General features: G+C 38.8%; 1 protein-coding gene across 1 annotated transcript in view; it reads right to left on the reverse strand.

The window, feature by feature from the left end:
• LOC122808188 (alpha-2-macroglobulin-like protein 1) overlaps positions 1-21,938 on the reverse strand; it is a 452,973-nt gene that overhangs the window by 241,861 nt on the left and 189,174 nt on the right. Inside the window, exons 8-9 of the mRNA XM_044079156.1 lie at positions 19,067-19,181; positions 1,986-2,100 (exon numbers count right to left, since the gene is read on the reverse strand). Of these exons, the coding sequence (XP_043935091.1) occupies positions 1,986-2,100; positions 19,067-19,181 (230 nt within the window). The remainder of the gene's footprint in view (positions 1-1,985; positions 2,101-19,066; positions 19,182-21,938) is intronic.

The following is a 21,938-nucleotide window of genomic DNA, read 5'->3' on the forward strand; positions in this document are numbered from 1 at the left end:
TGATCTGCCCTTAACAAAGCTGAACTGGGTAGGGTCCAGTGTTTGGAGATTCCCAATTTCCCTGTTAATGAGTTCCATGATGATGTGCTCCATAGCCTTGCAGACCAAGCTAGTCAGGCTTCTAGGGCAATAGTTCCAGGGGTCTGTTGTGGCTCCACCTTTGTGGAGCTTAATAACCGTTGCTATGTGCCACTCTATGGGTATGTAGCCTGTGGAGAGGCTGAGTTTGAACAGTGTGTTTAGGTGAGGGGTTAGTTTGTCTTTGAGCTCATGTAGGACACAGCCTGGGACACTGTCTGGTCCCATTGATGCTGTGTTTTTGGAGAGGGCTGTTTTAACCTGAGTGTCTGTAATTTCAGGGGTTCTACATTCTTCTGTTATGGTTATGGGTCCTTTTGGGGTGAGAGGGGGGTGAAGTTTGCACTGAACCTGTCTGCCAGGAAGTTGGCGATATCAGTCAGTTCAGTGTATTTTGTACCATTTCTGTACATTCTGCACTTCATTTCTTTTTTTTTTCTTTAAAGTGTTTTATCCCAAAGACATACTGTAGGTCAACTGGACACTCTAAATTGGCCCTAGGCGTGAGTGTATGCATGTGTTTGCCTTCTGTAGAAGGTTGGCACTGGGCTGGCAACTCGACACCATAAAAACTCCACTGCCAATCATGAGTGGACAAGATGATCCGCTGTGGTGACCCCCTAACCGGGAAAAGCCAAAAGAAGAAGAAGATTTGTTTTTAATTAAGATATTATCATTTTAAATAATGAATGAAGAAAACAGTAAGCAATATATTCTTGATCATATAGAAAGAAATAAAGAAAATGAACACAATTTAAGTATACAACCATAAAGTTAAAAAACATCATAACAGAAAAGTTTCTAACATACTTTAAACTATTTATTACTCAGAGTTAATCTTCACTTTTGCTCACTGTTTGGGTGGTGGCAGTATGTGTTTTATGGCATTTAGTACAATAAAACAGCAAACACCCTTGCACCTTTTTTTTGTAACTGGTAGAACACGGAGTAGATAAAGTTCCATGCACTACAATGTAATTAACCTTTATGGCAGCTCTGCCCCCCACATCACTGTATGGCTTTGTCTGTTTGTATAGCTAGGTCTATTTGCATAGCTGCTGCCACATACCCTGACATGCAGTTAGTGATACATGCTCTATTTGGATATCTGCTGCCACATACCCTAACATGCAGTTAGCTGCCCATAAGTGCTACATGCTCTGATTGGATATCTGCTGCCACATACCCTGACATACAGTTAGCTGCCCATAAGAGCTACATGCTCTGTTTGGATACCTGCTGCTACATGCCCTGACCTGCAGTTAGCTGTCCATAAGTGCTACATGCTCTGTTTGGATAACTCCCCGACATGTAGTTAGCTGCCCATAAGTGCTACATGCTCTGTTTGGATATCTGCTGCCACATACCCTGACATGCAGTTAGCTGCCCATAAGTGCTACATGCTCTGTTTGGATATCTGCTGCCACACATTGCTGCTTCACTGTGTTTACCTTGCTGAGATGTGCAGTGAATCTCTATGAATTCTGGTCAATATGCTTTTACTAAACACCACAATTGTTTATTAATAGAATTTTGTCCTGAGTCAGGATCATGGATGAAAAGGGTATCATTACCAAATCACTTGCATTTATGCACACATACATAAACAAATATATAATCACGAAAACAAACAGAGAAAAACAAATAAGTATATAACAATAAGGCTTTATTCATACAACTGTATGCTATCACTTAACATTATAGAGCAATGCCTGGGGGTTGCTTATTGATGCAGGATCAAGTTCCTGAGAACTTTCCTTGGAGTCAACGTGCAACAGTCGGTCAGTGCTCACTGCTCAGCAATACATTTCAGAATCTATGTTAATGGTTTGACATGATGTGAGTCTGTATCTATTACCCTAATTAACAAACCAAAATCAGAGTATGCACTCGAATTGTGGCAGTACCTGTTCCATCTTCTTCCAGTGATGCTTGAATGTTGAAATAACTTTGATAATTTGAGAAACCAAACAAGAAGTCTTCAGTTAAAATGACAGTTGTGTAACAGCCAGTAATGTTAGTCTAGAAAAAGAAAAGTATAATTATAGTAAAATTTAAGTAGTGATTTTGATAAGAACTGCCTAAGGAAAGATTGTGAGGCATTAGGGTGTTCACAGAAAGACACTGATTATACAAGACAGAAAGAATTTAAAAAAATCATCATCAAAAGTCTTTCTTTATGAAGCTGCATTTGAAGGTTCACTTCCCAAATGTGTTGTTGACAAAGATACATAGTTTCCAGGTTGAAAAAGATCTTTCTGTTTTTTTTTGACTTTCTGCAAATCACAAATGTACCTTCACTCAAGTATAAAAAAAGTCAGTGAAACTCAAACAGTTCATGTTAATGAAGTAGATCCTTGTGCCCTACTAATGAAATTAATTGTTTTACAAATTTGATTCAAATGTATCCACTTCATGTTCCTGCTGCTCTTATCCATATGCAGATATTATTCATATTTTGTGGTTCTGTAGATACTCCCATAATATTTGGTGCTCTCTCAAGGCAAGGCTTGACAAAATGGGTTACCACAAATCAACCCTGTCCTGGGAAATGGCATTATTACATGTTACCAGCCTTAATATACCAGAATTCAAATTCCATACCCTAGTTACACTTTGCCTTTTGGTCAAATTTTACATTACTAAACACTGGATAGATCGCTCCAAGATGTCCTGGGGGGTTAAGGAATTGGCTATCAAATACCTTACTTCTCAGAAACTTTTACTAACTAACCCTCATAAACGGACCTTATACGAGAAATTTTGGAACTTTATATTTGAACTCCTGACTGACAATTAACAACTGTTAGCTATATGTCCCTAACAGCATTTCCCTTACTCACCTACAGTTTTGGATCTCTTCTGTATGCTGTTCATGATTAATCTGCATTTTGCTATGATAGTGTGATATATATATATATATATATATATGTATATGTATGGGTTCATATGAAATGAACGAACGCTTCTTTCACCGATGCTTGGAATATCGAAAAGAAGAAAAAGAAAGACGAAGCAAGAAGCGAAAGGAGAGAAAGCGGAGGAGAATGGGAAAGGATGTGGATGTGTCGTGGTACGTCAGGGGGAGTAAGTAAGTAGGTGTGCGATTGTGGAAGTCTGGGGGGTGGGTGTGGGATGTGGTGGGGGGGTTAGGCAGTTAGGGGGTAGAGTTGGGTTGGGTTTGGTTTAAGTGAGTTAGAGTTAGTTAGGGCAGGGGGTCAGTGTGCAATAGTAGTGGACCCTTAGGGGTTAGGGTTTTGTTAGGGTTGTCGATAGGTGTGTATGTAAGGTTTAGTGCTGGTTTGTTAGGAGTTTGGTTTGCTTGTGTTGTGTGTGGTGTTTGGAGTGATTTGTTTGTTTGTTAATTTTTGTTGTTGTGGTGTGGAGTGTATGAGGTGTTGTGCTTGTGAACTGTCAGTGGTTTAATTTGTCGGTGTTTTCATTGTCGATGTTTTGGTGTCGATATTCCAAGCTGTCGTTCAACTGATATGAATCCATATATATATATATATATATATATATATATATATGTTAAAATCAATAAAATTTCTATTTGAAAAAAAAATAGAAATTAATTGTTTTACATTATTATATATTATTTTTCACAACTACTACCTTCAGAAATGTATTATTTCTAGTACCAGACTACTGAAACAAAGCAGCTTATTTTTAAAATACAGCTGCATATATCTAGTACTTTGAGTTTCAGAGGGTAAAACAGTGACGGATAGATTTACTGTCTATTATCAACAGGAACCCAAGCTACTGACTAGCAAACACTGATTGATACTCAGAAGTAAAACACAGAATGTTCTCATATATGTGTTATAATTGTGAGTACAAATGCATTTAGCACTGACAGGCAGTGACAAGTAACACGACACCTTGAGAGCTCTGCATTTCTCATCTCTTATGATTACATTATTCACTTCTCTTGTGTCTGAAACGGACCACCTAGGACTGACCCGGTGATGCACGAGCATCATTGGCCCCAACTGCTCATCCTTTGCTATGGTGATCTCTTTCAGTAGTGTATTACACCTTGCGAGACCCGTCAGCTGCCCACTCAGTGGTCTACCAGACTAAGTAAACTGAAACTGAATTAGACTACTAAAAAGGGAACCCACTACTGCTTCCCACTGAAGTCTGAAGTACCTGGACATTTAGTAAAGTAAGACATTAAGTATGTAATTTAGTATTTTACCAGCTCATACTATAAAATAAATCTGCCATTCACAACCAGCGGTCTCTTGTGCATCACTTAGCTCCCTAGGTGATCCACTCCTATCACCCAAATGTCTTCACTATAACTCCTAGTCTCCCTCTATGCTACCCCTTTCTATTCCTTCTCAGCCTATACTCACTCCCATGGCCTCACACTTCTGGTTATAGCCATTAATTGCAGCTATAATAGAACAACTCTGCCTTTTTCTGAACTCCACTCTCTCTCACCCCCCATGCTTTATATCTCTTTTTAATAAACCACCTTTCCAGTACTCCCTTCTCCCCTCACCCTCAGCCACAGTGTCCTTTCTCATCTACTTCTCTCTATCTTTCCAAGTCTAGCTTTCCAGGCAATTGACTTTATCTGACTTACCTGTTTCTGATTGCTTTTCTTTTCTCCTAGCCCTTCCATACCTGGCACAACCAGTTCTGTGCACCCTGCCTAAGCTCAGGCTCACTCTGCTCCCCTACCCTACACCCATTCCTACCCACCCCTGCAGCAATTACACTTATAGTTAAAGACAAAACCCCCAATCACTGCTCATCTCCTTCCACAATCCAATTATTCTATCACACTGCACATTGTTACTTCCACAGGGTCACACTCTACCACACCCCCTCAGTATGACACTCATCTCATACCATTAAATAAAATACACCTTATACACACTCTACTCTTTCTGAACCTACAAACAATGTTCTATACAGTACACACCCACTTACTAAACATACTAATCTATCCCTTCACAATTTATGCTCTACTTGTTCTTTCAATCCTCACCACCTACTATACTCAACTTCATGACAACACCCCATCCCCATGGCAAACAGAATCAATAGGCAATCCTGTAAAACTAATTAATTTCACCATATCACCATGTGACCAAATCTCCTCCCATACCATCTCTTTCCTACACAATCAGCAGTTAACTAAACAAAACTCCCATTCCTCTCAAAATATGCTAAAATAATTTACAAGCTTACTAAACTCTACCTACACCTACATAAAACACTTTCATGCAGTGGAGATATAACACTACTCCAGGACCCATTACAGCAACCAACCCTAACTTAGATCAGCTAAATCCTCTATACCACAGACCAATCTCCTCTCTCCTCTTCCCAAACCTGAATGTAAGAAATATATTAAATAAAATTCATAACCTTCATGCCCTACTAGCCCTATATAAACTAGAGATTGTGTTTCTAACTGAAACATGGCTAAAACAAGAACACCACAATAATGAGAATACAGCTCATGGCTACAGTATTATACGTAGAGACAGAATGGGGAAAAAGGGAGAGGAGGTGGCAATATTATTCCAAAATCACCTCAACATTGAACTATTTGATGGTAATCCCCCTGAAGTAAAAAATGTAGAACTAATCCTTACTAAATTAAAACTAAACCCCAACAAACATATTAACATTATAGGCGATTATATCCCAACAGGTAATAACATTACTATAATGGAAAACCTGCTAGACTGGATCTCCAACTGCCTTCCACAAGAAACTATACTATTAGGTAAGTTTAATACTGACTGGTTTAACTGCTCCAGTCACAAGCCCTCTACCTACATTAACCTCCATGGGTTTACCCATCTAATCTCATCCCCCACTAGAATCAACAAATCATCCTGCCGCAAGTCCATTCTTGATTGGATTCTTATATCTGACCCCTCCCTCGCATACAAATCTGGCTGTCTACCTGATAGTCTGTGACCGTCAACCAACCTATATAATTAGAAACAGAAACCAACCCTTCAGCCAGACTATCTTCAGAGTTGTTAGAAATAAAAAACCTTTATACCTAATAAATTCATCACTGCACTAAAATGTTGTAATTGGACTCCCCGACTCCCCTGAAGCAACTGTCTCTTGATGAAGCTGTGCAGTACCTTAACTCAACTTTCTTACAAATCTTAAACTATCATGCACCTTCCAGAACCATTAGAATAAAAGCAAAGTATGTCCCATGGCTAACTAAAGAAACTAAAACTACAATGAAAGAAAGAGATAAGGCTCAGATGCAATTCTACAAAAAACAAAACCATTACTATGAGATAAAACTACTTAGAACTCCATAACAAAACCAAAAACAAATTAAACTTGACAAAACTAACTACTACAAAAACATGCAAGAAAAATATGTTCACAACACTCAAAGATTCTGGCCCACAATAAATACTATATTTCAACCAGGTAAATCCACAACCCCAACCCCTGTGATAGTAAACAACCAATATAACATCCTCAAACAATTCAATAAATGCTTTACTGTATCTGTTCAAACCCTTGCCAATGCCCAAAATAACACTAGTAGCCACATGACAACAACTACCCAAACCCACCCAACATACAAAACAATTCCTCTAACTTTTCCCTGCACCCTGTGTCCACCAAGGTTATTTGTAAACTCCTTCACAAACTTAAACCGACCAGCTCTGGCTGCTGATAACTGACCAACAGATTTCCTTCAGATAGCTGTGAAGCTATAGCCTATCCTGTTACTAGTCTCATCAGCAGGTCTCTATCAGAGTGTGTGGTACCAGCCTTATGGAAAATATCACATATTATACCACTGCAATAAAGGCGGTAACTGCTTAGAACTCACTAACTACTGACCAATCGCTATTCCATCACCCTTATCTAAAATATTAGAAAGAGTTGTTCATACTGCTATCTAAGGCACAGCATGGCTTTAGACCCTCCCATAGCACCACCACAGCACTACTGTCTTTCACTAACACAGTGAACCACTACAGAAACAAGGGCCTTTTGGTATCTTCCATATTCTTAGACATATCAAAAGCTTTTGACATGGTTAACCACAATATGCTTTTCAAATCCCTATCCACCCTAAACATTAACCCCTCCTCTATCTCTTGATTCAACAGCTACTTACCAGGCCATCAACAAGCAGTCCTATGGCAAAACCAATTGTCCCCTCTGTTATCTCTATTCCTAGGTGTCCCTCGAGGCTCCATCCTTGGTCCATTGCTGTTCTCTCTTTTTACCAACCAGCTCTCTTCCTCCACAACCACTACCTCAGTAGTACAATATGCTGATGACACCACCCTTATATGTGCCACCCCCACAATAAAAGGACTGCATACCCTAACCCAAAATAACTTTACCTTAGCTGAAAAATGGTACACTAACACCAAACGTATTCTTTATCCCAAAAAAACAAAACTTATTCTTTTCAGCCCAGGTAGCCCCTCCCCCAACAACTATTTTTGCATAAATTCCAAAGATAATACCCAAATCAGTCCAACCACACGCACTAAACTGCTAGGTGTAGAAAATGACAACAACCTGAGATTCAACATCCACATAGCTCAAACCATCAAGAAAGTAAACAAAAAGCTTTGGCTCCTCTACAGGAACAAACAGTTTATCACTAAACATACCAAAGATACAATAGCAAGGACTCATCTCTTATCCATTCTCCTCTATGTCTCCCCAATCCTAACTAATCTCCGCCGGACTTATTTAAACAAAATAGAATCTTGCTATAACAAGATTGTCAAGTTTGCTACTGAAGCCTCATACAGGTCACATCACTGACTGTCCCTTAAGCCGCTTAAATGGCTTGAGCTCCCTCAACTACTGCTACTCAATCAATTATCAGTAGCACACAAGTTATACTACCTTCCTGATAAAACCCTTGCACTCCAGGATCTAATTCAGCCTTATACTACTGCTACACCCTTAAGATTGACTAACCAGAACCTCGTAAATGTCAAAAAATATAAGAATGATGCTGGTAAGTCTCTTTGGTTGCACTATTGCAAGAATCTGGAATGCACTACCTAACCATATAACTCCTAATACCTCTACTACACAATTTAAAATGTTCCTGAAAACCCACTATTCAAACTGACTATGTTCCTGTTATTCCTCAGGTTAATACATGACAATTCATTGAAATGAGGGTACTGTTATGTGATTCCAGTTCCCCGGCAAGACTGTTATTCAAATCATACCTCAAAGAATGTCATTACTGAATATATTTATTGTATAGATCAAGGACCTATTTATCATATAGTCAACAAACAGTAACTGTTGTCAGTAGCAATTACCAATGCAGGTTTTTATCCTCAAAAATATGTAAGTGTTTTGAACTTTGATTCTATTGCTCTGAATTTTTTATTGTTTCCTTCTGTGTTCTTGAATTTTTAATTATTTTTTTAATTTTTCTTATGTAATGTATCTTTTCAAGCTTTTCTCCCTGTGCAGCATTGTAAATTTGGACATGTGTCCAGTCGGACTTTCCCAGTAAACAAATTTAAAATAAAAAAAAAAAAATAAAAGAAGCTCCCTCTACATAGAAGAAGAACCTAGGTACTGGGTGTTGTCAGGCATGTCAAGTGTGTGTGGGTGATCCATAGTAAAAACAGCAGATGGCAAGAAAGCAGCTATCAATTAAATAACTAAGCAAATGCAGTATTTCTCATGGTGCTGAAATGAAAAAGGTGTATCATCACAGATACTCTGCTTGACATGGAGAGGGAGTCTATTCCACAGATGGTGAAGTCTTTGGGACACAAATCTATCCTGGCAATAAGTTCTATTAATGTTGCAGATCAGGTTGAGGTCTTGCATGCGAGTTACACAAGTGGAGTTTGACTAATGGATATGCAGCAACTCCATCAAGGCTGGGTCTGAGATGGCCTTGTATGTCAGTCACAGGTCACCATTGAGCAATCTGTATGAGACTGAGTAGAGGGACAGGGCTTTTAGCCTATCTGTATAGGTTAGGTTTTGAGACCCTGGATTTTCCTGGTCAAGAACCTATGCAGTCTCTCCATCTGCTTCATGTACTTGGCAAGGGACATGCCACAGGGGCACTGGAGTCTATAATGAGTCTGATAAGGGAGGAGTACAGGGATGCTATGAGGACATCATTTTTCCCAAAGGGGATAATGATGCATGTCTAGGCATCCAGTTTGAGGCCATGCTAGTTTGGATAGGTGTCTTGGAGGATGGTCACATCACTAGGGGAATTTAAACACCCAGCTTGTAGTCATCTGAAAACTTGGTCAGCCACATACCACTGGTTTTGGCTTGCACCTCAGAAAAGTATATCCCAAACAGCAGAGGCCCCAAGGCCAATCCTTGGGGTACACTGCTCATTACAGGTCTACTACTATAGGTGACTTCTCCTATTTTGACTTCTATCAGTGAGCCAGTTAGCTACCCATCTGGTAACATACCAGTTGATGCCTAGTTGGCACAGTTTATCTATTATGCCCAAGTGGGGAATAGTATCAAAGGCTTTGGCTAGATAAGGTTGGTGGTGTGTACCATCTACCCCTTGCCCATGACTTCAGTGACTGTTTTGAAGAAGTCAACCAAGTTTAACAGGCATGATCCCCCTTTGACAAAACCAAACTGTGTGGGGTTAAAAGAATTTGGAGGTTGCCAATGTCCTTGTTTATAAGGTCCATGATAATGCATTCCATGGCCTTGCAGATCAGACTAGTTAGGCTGATGGAGCTGTAATTGCCTGGGTCAGTGGAGGTCCCACCTTTGTGTAGAGGGATGATAGTGGCTGTCCTCCATTCGGCTGGGCTGAAGCTGGTGGTCAGGCTTTGGTTGAATAAGGTGCCTAATGGTGCTGAGAGCTCTTGCCTGAGTTTATGTAGGACACATCCATGGAGGGTGCACTTTTTGCCTTTGAGATGGGGTCCATGGTGATGAGGGGAGGGGCAGGTGCTGGGGATGTCCTGGTTTACTGATGGGGGTATAGGGGGTGATGTTTTCACTGAACCTGTCTGCCAGCAGGTTGGCTATATCTATGGCATTTGTGTAGGTGGTGTTCTTGACTACCAGTTCAGAGCAGATTTGGGTGTTACCTTTGAAATTGCAAACATATGTGAAGAAGGCCTTGTGAATGTCCTTAGTGGATGTGGGCAATTTGGACTCAAGACAGCCTTAGAGTATTTCACCAGTGATTTATTTGCTTGCTCAGACAAAGGACAGATTGCTTCCAACCTGACACCTGCTCCTTGTTGTTCCTAGATAGCAATATTTTCCTTTTACTATAGAGTTTGTTTATTGCTGCTGTCCACCAGACAGGTTTGCTCTTCCTTGAGGAAGATGATTTGGTTCTGTCAGGTATTTCTGAGTCCATGCAGTTATGTAGGTATTCATATAGTTTTTTGGTGTAGGCTTGGACATTAGTGCTAATTCCATCTGAAGGGATGGGGCTGTGAAGCTGCTTATACCTGCTGTCATGAGGTTGCAGTCAGCTTTGGAAAAGTTTTTTTGTTAAACCCTGGTGGGGGGGTTAAGGGAGATGGTAACTTCGAACGTGAGCACTTTATGGTTGGATCTTACCAAGGAGGATGACACTGTCGGGGTGCTACAGTGGCTAATCATGTTGGTTAGTACCAGGTCCAGGATATTTTCCCCTCTTGTGGGGATGTTAACCAGTTGATCCAATTCATTGGCATTGATGAAGTTGAGGAATCTCTGGGAGTTTGTGTTTGAGCTAGAATAGGTCTTCCACTCAATGGTTGGGTAGTTAAAATCACCCAGGATCAGGGTAGAGGGTTGAATTTTGATGGATTCATGTAAGTCCAGATAGGTGGAGTGGGCATCCTGAGCAGGGCCGGCCTTAGCTGATATGGTGCCCTAGGAGAAGTAGTGGTCCGGCACTCCTTAAGCCCCACCCACACCATACTCATGAAACACCCCTATGAGCCACGCCCACAGGTAGGCCACTCCCCAAGAAAGTCACTCCAGTCATTTCCTTCAATTATTTAAATGTACAGAAGAAAATATATTTTGTAATTTAGTTTAAACTGCAAGGGAAGATGGAACTTTCCTTTAATAAAGCTGCTTTATCTGGTGCTCCTTCACACATACCACATACTTTACTATAAAAGTCATGTCCTCAGAAAACAGAAGCCCATATGCTTTGCTTCAAAGGGTTGCTTAAGTTAAATAGTTGAATTTACTCTGGCATAGGTGAGTGAGCCTTACAGCTCAGTGAAAGTAGAATTGTAACCTCTCTCCTCCCTGTGTACAGTAGCTTAAATTAGAATATCACAAACACAGATAGCCATTTGCTAAACAAATAATACAGTCTCACAATAAAACAAACTTAGCATGAACAGTAAACTAATCTGCCACTGAAACGGCATGAAAACCTACATTTATAGAAAATGCATCTGCCCTGTGGAGGATTAAGTTTACTTTTGAGCTGTTTTTAAAACAGACTTCCTGCACACATTTTTAGGGCCATACATATATGTATTTTTTCTTTGATTCACCTTCCTCATTGCATTAAATTACATTCCTTATATAATACAGTACCACTTAGTAGAATGTGTTTTAAATTTGTAGTTTTAAACATTCTTTTAATAAGCAATGAAACAAAATGTATAAACCAATAATAACAAAACTACACATTTCAGAAAATTTCAACCATAAATGGCCACTCAGACTTCTGTCATTGCAATCCATCAATATCACTCAATACAAACAATCTCTGCAGAAGAGAAATCATCTGAACAATTCCACATTAAAGAGATCTATAACTAGTGAACTAATGAAGATGTTGCCTCCAGCAAACAACTTTACATCTCAATGTTTCATCTACAAATTCAGTGCCTGTTGTCCTTGAGGAATTAATTGCCTATATTACCATTAATATTACAATAGCAAATAACTAAAACTGACAGCAAGTTCATAGTTACTTGGCATGTCATACAAAGAGTTCATAGTTACTAGGCATCTCATACAAAGGGGGACATACTCAGGAGTGTAGAACCCCTATTCCCACTTAAAATGCACCAAATAATCAGCAATCAAATGGGCACTGCAATAGCAATACTCCATCTACATGGTGCTGGTGTAGAATCCATAGCCTCCTGCACCAAAGACAATTATGCTACTAACACTGCTTTCAAATTCTACAACACAGTGTGCCATTTGATAAACAAAACAGTTTTACACTGAAAACAGACTTAGCATGAGAAGCAGTAAACTTTCTTCCTTTGAAGCTCACTACAAACTAATTCTCTATTATATATGGGATATTCACTGTCTTCACCACTACTAGAGGCACAGACAGTATAGATATTCTGTACATTTTTTTTATTTCATTTCATGGGGTGGCAAAAGCCACATCACTATGGCTAGGCTTACAAATGCCCCAGGGCAGATAGCCTAGTACTATACTATGAAACTATGAAACTATGAAATTCTGTGAAAATGAACTAAAACTCATAATCCCTTAAAAATGCACTGAAACCATCAAAAATGCACTGAAACTCAAACTCATTTGTGTCAGCAGTCTGGTAGTTGGTGTAGAGCAGTGGTTCCCAAGCCTTTATGGACCGAGACCCACTTTTGAAAACGGTGGTCCGCAGACTCACAGAAGCAGGTGCATGATGCAAAACCATAGTCTGGTCTGGGTGATCAGGTATAAAAGAGTTTGTGTGTGTCTGTGTCTGTTTCTGTGCATGCATGTGTGATTGTGAGCAAATGAGTGTGTGTACGTGTGTGTTTGTATCTGTATGCCTACATGCAAAAGTGTGTGCATGTATGTGTGTGTGTTCATGTGTATGTAAATGCATGTGTGTGTATATGTGTGCGTGTGTGTGTATGTATATGTGTGTGTGTGTGTGTGTGTGTGTGTGTGTGTGTGTGTGTGTGTGTGTGTGTGTGTGTGTGTGTGTGTGTGTGTGTGTGTGTGTGTGTATGTATATGTGTGTGTAAGTATATGTGTATGTGAATCTTTTTTTTCTTTTTTTAATATTTGAAAGTGAAGTGGATATTGTCAGAATGCACACATAGCTTCTAGTTAATTATTAGATGCCTGTGTCACTCAAAAATCAACAATTTCTTCAACATCCAGTGCTGTAAATCTAACCATTTTAGCATTATTTGCCTGTGTATTGAACAGCTATCACCATAGAAATCGTTTATACATTCATTTTTATTTGACACTTGGTTACTAGGAAAGTCCGACTGAGCAAAAAAAAAAATAACATTTTCAGCAGAGACCCAGCGGAAAAAAGCTCCAATACAAAGAGAAACAAGAAAGGAATTTTTACATAATGGATAATAGTATACCAAACAATACATAATAAACAACAGAGTAGGAATACAGAATAAAAACACACACACATATATATATGATGCAATGATAGATCAAGAAAGTAACACTTAGAATGTGTATATATGCCTTTAAAAATGGTTAATCAGAGTCATGTGACTGATTTTAAGTGCTATATAAGGGGTATGTATTTTAATGGTTGTTATACACCTGAAGAAGCTGTTTGTGAAAGTGCTTGTGTACCAATAAAATTGTGTTGCAGCTGAGTGGAATCCAGATCTTTGTTCTGTGGTTAGAGAAATTTGAGTATACACTTTATCAAGCTGAAGTTGCTGTTTTGGAGTATATTTTTTACTAAGCTGAAGCTGCTGTTCTGAAGCCTCACCTTTGCAGTTCATTGACTTTGTGTTTACTTTGTACACACACACACACACACACATATATATATATATATATATATATATATATATATATATATATATGTGTGTGTGTGTGTGTGTGTAAGTAAAAGAATAACAAAATTGACATCATTGTATAAATGTTTTTTTCTTATCCAGATAAATATAACATTTTGTAGGTCAATGTGATACAGTACCTTCATCTCTTCATCTAATGGATTAATACAAAAATTTAAGATGCACTGTTAAAAATGTTGGCTAGATGAGGCAATGAAAAATTCTCTATATTACTGTTTGTAATTTTCATTGTCTGCATTAGTCAATAAGGTTAAGTTTTAGAAAAGGCAATCATTATCTAAATTTTTTGCAGTATTTGGACAGCATTCAGCAAACTCCATTTACTATGGAAGAATAGACTTGGCTTGCGTTTTTTCTCTTGTTATATGATCACCCCTTTCGGATGGATATAGCTGCTATTACTAGTTCTGTCCTGTAGAAAGAAGGGCAGATGCTGACCCTACCTCGTTGACAGACAAAACAGATTTTATCTTTGAAATGTAGGCTGGTACCCTTGTATGTGATTCTGTGTATATTCTGTTCTACTTTTACTCTACCAAATGGCCCTCAAAAACTCATACAGTGCCAGGGACACACACACAGACACGTGCACACACACACACACACACACACACACACACACACACACACACACACACACACACACACACACACACACACACACACACACACACACACACACACTTTCTCTCTTATACAGAAATGAACTGTTTAAAATCACACACACACACATGCACCTTCTTTGTAAAGCAAACAACCACACGTGGACATGCAGATTCAGCTAAGTTTTGGATTATCCTGTCCTAAGTGAATTTCATGCTTAAATTTCACTCCATACTGCAGAATGCATTTAGATCCATGCTGATGTTGTGACGCACACATGTTCCACCTTAAAGGAGAAGACTCTTACCATGTAGTAAAGAACTGTTTTTTTTTTTTTTTTTTTTAAATTGTTGAAGCCTACAGCTGCATCTGTAAAAGTGGATGGGCACTCGCCCCCCCTTGCCCTAGGGTTTCAGCACCCTTAACTTAGAGACAGGGGGCTGAGAAGAGTGCAAACTTTATGGCCTGAGAAAAATACATTAAATAAACACCTAAATAAAAATTGCGCCCTTTGCAAGGCTGACTTGTATGGCACCCTAGGTGGTTGCCTAGTTCGCCTATGCTTAAAGCCGGCCGTGATTCTGAGTCATGATTTAAAAAAAATGAAAATAAAAATCCTTTATACTCTATACTAATTTGTTTCTATCCATCTATTCATATAGCCACCTGCAGTGGTAACTTTGTTTCCATAGGATGAGAATACAATGAGTTAGGAACCTATCGGTCCAGTAAGTCTTATTAATTTTGTTGGTGTGGAGTTAGATTTTGGAATGAGATGGAAGGTTAGATAGGATTTGATCTTTATTGCTTAGAAAGAATGACACGGGTCACCAAAAAGAAGCATGTAGACTGATAATGAATAAATATATAAATAAATAAATATAAAAATAACATGCTCACTCTAGGTGACATTAGATTCCTCCAGATGAACCAATGCCCTTCCATCTCCCCCCAAAAAATAAAGGATGACTGCCTCCTTTAAAATGTGCATATATGTGTATATCGACCACATGAAAAACTGGTACACATGAGCAACAAATCTGCTGACTGAGAATCCTAAAAAATCAAAAAAAAAAGAATAACGCGCGGTAAACAAGCTCAGCTGTGATTTTAGAGAATCAAGCAACTATAACTTGTTTAAAAATCAAAACTTGTTTATTGAAAAACAAATAAATGAGAGCTTCCTCCCTTAAAACGGCTTCATCAGATCTAAATCCAGTTTATATAAAATTCAGTATTTATCTGCTTTAACACAGAGATCATTGTTAATTAACTCGAGCTGGAGTTATAAGCGTATGTCATAGGTTGTTAATCCAAGCTACTAAAGGCAAAGACTCATCCTTCATTCCTGTTCTACATATCTACACCTATTGGTAGCTAATAGGTTATAGCTTATGTGCTGTATTCCTGTCCTATGTAGCCAGTGCCTAATTGATACAAACACTTTGTGTAAATATCGTCCCAGCCTATGTATAACTATTCATACTTCACTGTATCTGTGATGTGACAAAGAGATGCTGTTTGCCATGTTTAGATTGGGCAACAAGTACTAAATAATAAGTGGCGACCAGTCAGATTAATACTGTAGCAAGTATAACTGCAAATAGTCAGGGCAATCTGGCTGAAGCTGTAACTTTGTATCCTTTCTGTCAGGAGCATACCACTCTTTCCATGACAGGATGAATTCTACTTTCTAGTGATACATCAATTATAAGTGTATTCAGAGAGAAAAGAAAGGGCTTTGTATGTGCTAGGTCAATGATAAACTGCAGTGTTCTATGACAGTGAACCAAATAGGCTTAAAGACGAAAGAGGCTGCTGACTTTTATTTCCATCTAAATGCTGTCAGAACAGGTACATTATAAGAGATTGTCAGTAACATGCATCATAAGTTCTAGTTGTCACAATATTAATACCTATAAAAGAGCATGGAAATCAATTAGCCAACAGTAAGTGTGTCTTGTAACAGGCCTGTAGCAAAAAACCTTTTGTGAGGTGTCTAGGGAGAGTGGACAAACATGCAACTGCATGGACTCTCTAGCCCTTGGTAGTAAACTGAATTTAGCAAGATATTAATCCATCTATAATTGAAAGAAGTATAAAATAAATCAGATTGTTAATTCAGTACAAAAACATTAGCTATAATATAAAGATAGGTTCACTGCCAATAGCCTTATATACTAAAACAGTGCAGATGTTACAGGTTGTAAACTAAGACAAGCTGAATCTATGATGGGAGGGATATCACAAATGTGTGAATCTTTGTTGAAAAAAGACTTAAACTAAATGTGTGATGCCAGCACTAATTATTAGGAAGTGGTGAATCTAATCAGTGCTGGAAGGCAGAATTGCCTCAGGCCAGATAAACTGAGGCTAGGGAGGTTTATTAGATAGACTTAGAGATATGATTAAGGTAGGGTGACTATGCTGACATAAAGTAAAATAGGCATTTTGCCTTGAGAAATACCATCAGTTTACTGCTGTTATTGAAACTGATGCAAGTAAGGAAAAAAAAAGACAAAATAATAAACTCAGGAATCTAAAGTGTTTTTGCCTAACTACCAATACATAGATGAGGCTTTATCAGATCAGTTTAGAGCAGTGCAATGGCAGTAACTGCATTCATATGCTTCACTCCACTAAATAATAAATCTGTATACATGACAGAGCAGAAAAAATCAACAGATTTAGCAACATTAAACAATAAGTGTATGTAAAACAGTATTAAAATCTTGTATAACATTACGTGGAAACGTTTTACCATTTATTTTTACTAGTAATACTATTCCTGACAAATGCATATGACCGTTTATATATGTGTATATATAGTATATATCTTTGTACCTCGGTCATGGGTAAGAAGGGTCCACAACTGAACAGTTCATGTATGTACCCAAGTATATGCCTATATACCATGATGTACATATTTTAAAATGTGTACAATGCAATATTGAGCAGTTAGCATTGTCACCTCACAACAAGAGGTTCTCCAGTTCAATTATCTGCTGGGGTGTCTTCTGTTTGGAGTCTGCATGTCCTCCCTGTATTTATGTGGGTTTCGTCCAGATGCTCCAGTTTCCTCTCACATTCCAAAGACATGTGGTTGAAGTGTTTCTCCCTGGGTGCCCTCTGAAAATGGGGTCTGTCCCAGTTAGTCATTCCCAGTCAATAAATGTTATAAAAAATCAGTCATTTTGCATAATGGTGTGCTATAATTTCTTTAAGTGGCATTTTTATCATGATTTATGGTTATAAATTTTTGTTATTGTCTTTAATCTCTTATTGCTTATTTGGAACTATGTATTTTGTTCACTTAAAGCTGTCATTTCAGCAATTTCTTTATTGACAAATTAACACTGAAAAGGTATGCTGTCCAGAAATATGCATTGCAAGGGAATGGAGGTTACAGTTTTGGGGAACAAGGGCTATATTCTGGAAGTTGCAATAAAATTCCAAAGAAATCCAGACCTCATACCTGTCAGAATTAATTGAACTGATTAATAAAAACAAAAAGTAAAATATAGTTTCCATTTTGTGAATGCTTATAATGACAAAAAGGCAGAGCTGTGGAGCTCAGCAATGCAATCTCATCAAAATGGAATATTCTCCCTTAGCTGAATTCATAACTGATGTACATATGTTAGTCTCATCCTCTGTACAGTTGAACTAAGTGACATTTCTTGAACATTAGTTTCATGAAGAAAAACAAGATGAACAGCATAATGCTGAATGTTGTTTCCCATAGGAAATCATTGGTGTTGTCATTTCTAAGTGTGTTGGCAATGATTCCCTTGTTTTGTGAGTTTCATCCTTCTATGAGCTGGTGCAACAGCTGAGATGTTACATATACGTTTGGGGTGGGTATGGGGCTTGCCACATTAGGGTGCAATGGGAATTACAATCCTGAAAAAAATATATAAAAACTAAAAATAATTTGTTCACCCTTCTGTATTCTCACATTCAGAGTGTTGGCTTTCTCAAAGTTGATGTGTCATAGTAGAACTATTAGTCTCAAAGCTGATCTCAGATATTTTCCCAATCCTTTTCTCTGTGTTGGCTCACTGAACTTATTTCTGTATTTTTCACAAACAAACTGAGGCGATACTTCACTACAAACTGGAAACAAAACAGCTCACCACCACACGAAGAAAAAAGCCAGTGATTACTTTATGTTTTATTAAAATTATAGTCCAATCCAGTAGTTGGTCCACAATATAGTCCCACACAACAGGTAAAATAAGCACACACTGGATCTGATAAAATCTGGTTAGCAGGAAATACAAACATAAAATGCAAACTCCTCTAGCACCTCGGCTCTTCAGCCTTTACAGAGTATCTGTATCTTTGTGTGGTGGTAAACTGAGGCAATACTTTAATGTTACTGCTATCATTGCATGAGACAGAGAGGGAATTTAGAGGAGAATAACTTACAGATATCACAAAAGTTTAATAATTTAATAAGAGAGAAGTGTCTATGCTACCAGAAAATGAGTAATGTAATAATAGAGACATTTCTATGTTGGCAATAAATTAATAATTTAATAAGAGATAAGTGCCAGTGTAAGCAGCAAAAATGGCTATAAGGAAAAAAGAATAGAAAACCTTTTACCTGTCCAGAATACTCCTGGCAAACAGTGTCCACAATATTTGAAGAGATCCTTAAATAGAAGAGTCGACATATTGTAGCTTTAAGAGTTCCTTTGACAGGTCTGTTGTATATATATCTGAATAAATAAACAATTAGTTAGTTGATAATGAAAATAAATGGTCTATAGTTCCTAATTATACAAGTGTTACACAGCGCTCAAAAATAATTCATCAAGTTATTTTAAAATTCATCTCTTGTCCTTTTATTTATCATGTGATATCATCATATTTTGCATGCATGAACAAAATGCCCATGGGTCAAATACCAAAGCAATCCAGTTCAGTATTATTACTGGAAACTATATAATGTTTCTAGAATTATGGGTAATCTATGGGTGGATGAAGATTGAAGTCTAAAGGTTCATTTGCCTAAGGTTCAACCTGCCAATGATCACAGATTCATAGTAAATCACTGTTGGCGAGTTCATCCTGAAGTGAAGTCCTTATTAGGGGATTTCCCCTTTCTTCATGTTGGTGTGCCCATGGAATTGGTATGGATAAGTTGGAGGGGGTGTCATGGGCTTATTCCTATATATTACAGAGTGCAGGGGGGAGGCTTGCCAACCGCAAAAAAATGCTTAAAAATATTTTTAGCCATTTTTTCAGCAAATGCATCTCAGGTGTTCTGACCCTCAGCGCAGTCAGTTTCGTAGCTTGTAGTGGAAGCCCAGATTTACAGATACAGTTCCGTACATATCTTATCATACCAGGTACTGTACACCTTAGAAATGAATCTCACCAATGTTTATGTTTCCATCTTGCACCAACTACCTCAAGATCCATTCTTCTTTATTTTCTGGGCATCTAGTGAATGATTCAACATTTGCTGTATGGAATACATCTAGTGAAATTTATACTAAGGATAAGTAACTGGTTAATGATCTGGGTATCTGATATCAAGACTACAAATTCAGATACAGGACCATTCAGTAGTTTGAATTGCAAAGTATAGGCCAATAAGAACAAACTAAGAACAACAGTTGCAAACAACCTCCAAAGAACCAGAAAAATGCTGGAATACAATGTTATAGGTTTATAGGTTCATAGGTTGGTACTAGGCTATCAGCCCTAGGGCCTATACAAGCCTAGCCATAACAATTCCCTGGCTATTTCTTCCCACATTATTTACTTTCCTGGACCCCTGTCTAGCAGGGCGACTGACGTGATCCCTGGGGTGAATTTCTTTTCTCCCATCCAATCGTCAAGGTTCCTCTTGAAGAGGTCCAAAGAGGCACTCTACTTGACATGTATGGGCAATCTATTCCAGAGTCTGGGGAGTCTCTGGGTCAAGAACCTATCCCTCCAGCATGTTTTGTTTATTGTGATGACAAGGTTTAGATCCCTGGAGCATGTAGCTCTGAGAGATTGGGATTTCTTTAAGTGTAGCATGTCCAACAGCTCTGGGTTTGACATGGCCTTGTATGTTAAGCAGAGATCGCCTCTGAGCAGACGATATGTGACAGAGTGCAGCTAGAGTTTTTTAAGGCGGTCAGCGTAGGGCATCTGCTTTAGGCCTGTGATTCTTTTAGTGAGGTATTTCTGAGGCCTTTCCAGTTGTTGCAGATGTCTTGAGAGGTACATACCAAATGGGGCATTGTATTCTATAATGGGTCCAATGAGGGATGAGTACAGTGGGACAATGACCTCCTTTTTTCTGGATGAAAAGCCCTTCGTGATGAGGTGTGCCACATAGAAGGATATCCTGACTGTTGTGGTGATGTGGTTATCGAAGGTGAGACCACTGTCCACCTGTGTCCCTAAGTCTCTTATCACACTTTCTGTGTTTAGTGTACTGCCACCTATATGGTAATTCATGGATACATGTTTTTTCCCAAAGGGGATAACAATACATTTCTTGGCATTGAGCTTGAGCCCATGGCTCTGGCACCAAGCATCTGTTTCTGTAAGGCCCTTTTGTAGAGTATCCACATCATTTGGGGATTCATTAATGGCTCCCAGTTTGCAGTCATCTGCAAACTTTGTTAGCCAGAGTCCCTTAGTGTTGACCTGTACTTCAGAGAAGTAGATGCCAAACAAGAACGGCCCCAGGACTGAACCCTGAGGTACTCCACTTGTCACTTGTCTGGAGCTGGATTTGGAGTCGGTTACTTTTACAGTGTGGGTTCTATCAGTAAGCCATTTAGCAACCCATTGGGTGACATAGGGATTAATGCCCAACTTAGTAAGTTTATCTATGATTCCAGAGTGGTGGATGGTGTCAAAGGCCTTGGCAAGGTCTAGATAGGCTGTGTGGACCACCTTACCCTTGTCCATGGCTCTGGAGACTGATCCAAAGAAGTCAATCAGGTTCAGGAGACAAGATCGGCCCTTCACAAACCCAAACTGGGTGGGGTCCAGTGTTTGAAGGTTGCCAATGTCTTTGTTTATAAGTTCCATGATAATACACTCCATGGCCTTGCAGATAAGGCTTGTCAGACTGATGGGACGGTAGTTTCCGGGATCCAAGGTGGATCCCCCTTGTGGATTGGGATAACTGTAGCTCTGTGCCACTCAGTGGGCACGAAACCTGAGGTGAGGCTATGATTAAACATGACACTTAGGTGAGGTGCCAGTTCATATTGTAGTTCATGTAGTACACAGCCCGGGATGTCATCTGGTCCCATGGATGCTGTATTCTTGGCTTTAGAGAGTGCGTTTTGTACCTGTGTGGCTATTATTACTGGAATTTGGCAATCATCCGGTATTGAGATAGGCCATTTAGGGGGTGAGAAGGGGGTGAAGTTGGCACTGAATCGATCTGCCAGGATATTGGCAATATCCTTCGGATCTGTATATTTAATGCCATTCTGTTTTAGCTCAGAGCAGATCTGAGC

The sequence above is a fragment of the Protopterus annectens genome, chromosome 8.part0 (assembly GCF_019279795.1).
Source record: "Protopterus annectens isolate FY-2018-M chromosome 8.part0, PAN1.0, whole genome shotgun sequence".
NCBI lineage: Eukaryota > Metazoa > Chordata > Ceratodontiformes > Protopteridae > Protopterus > Protopterus annectens.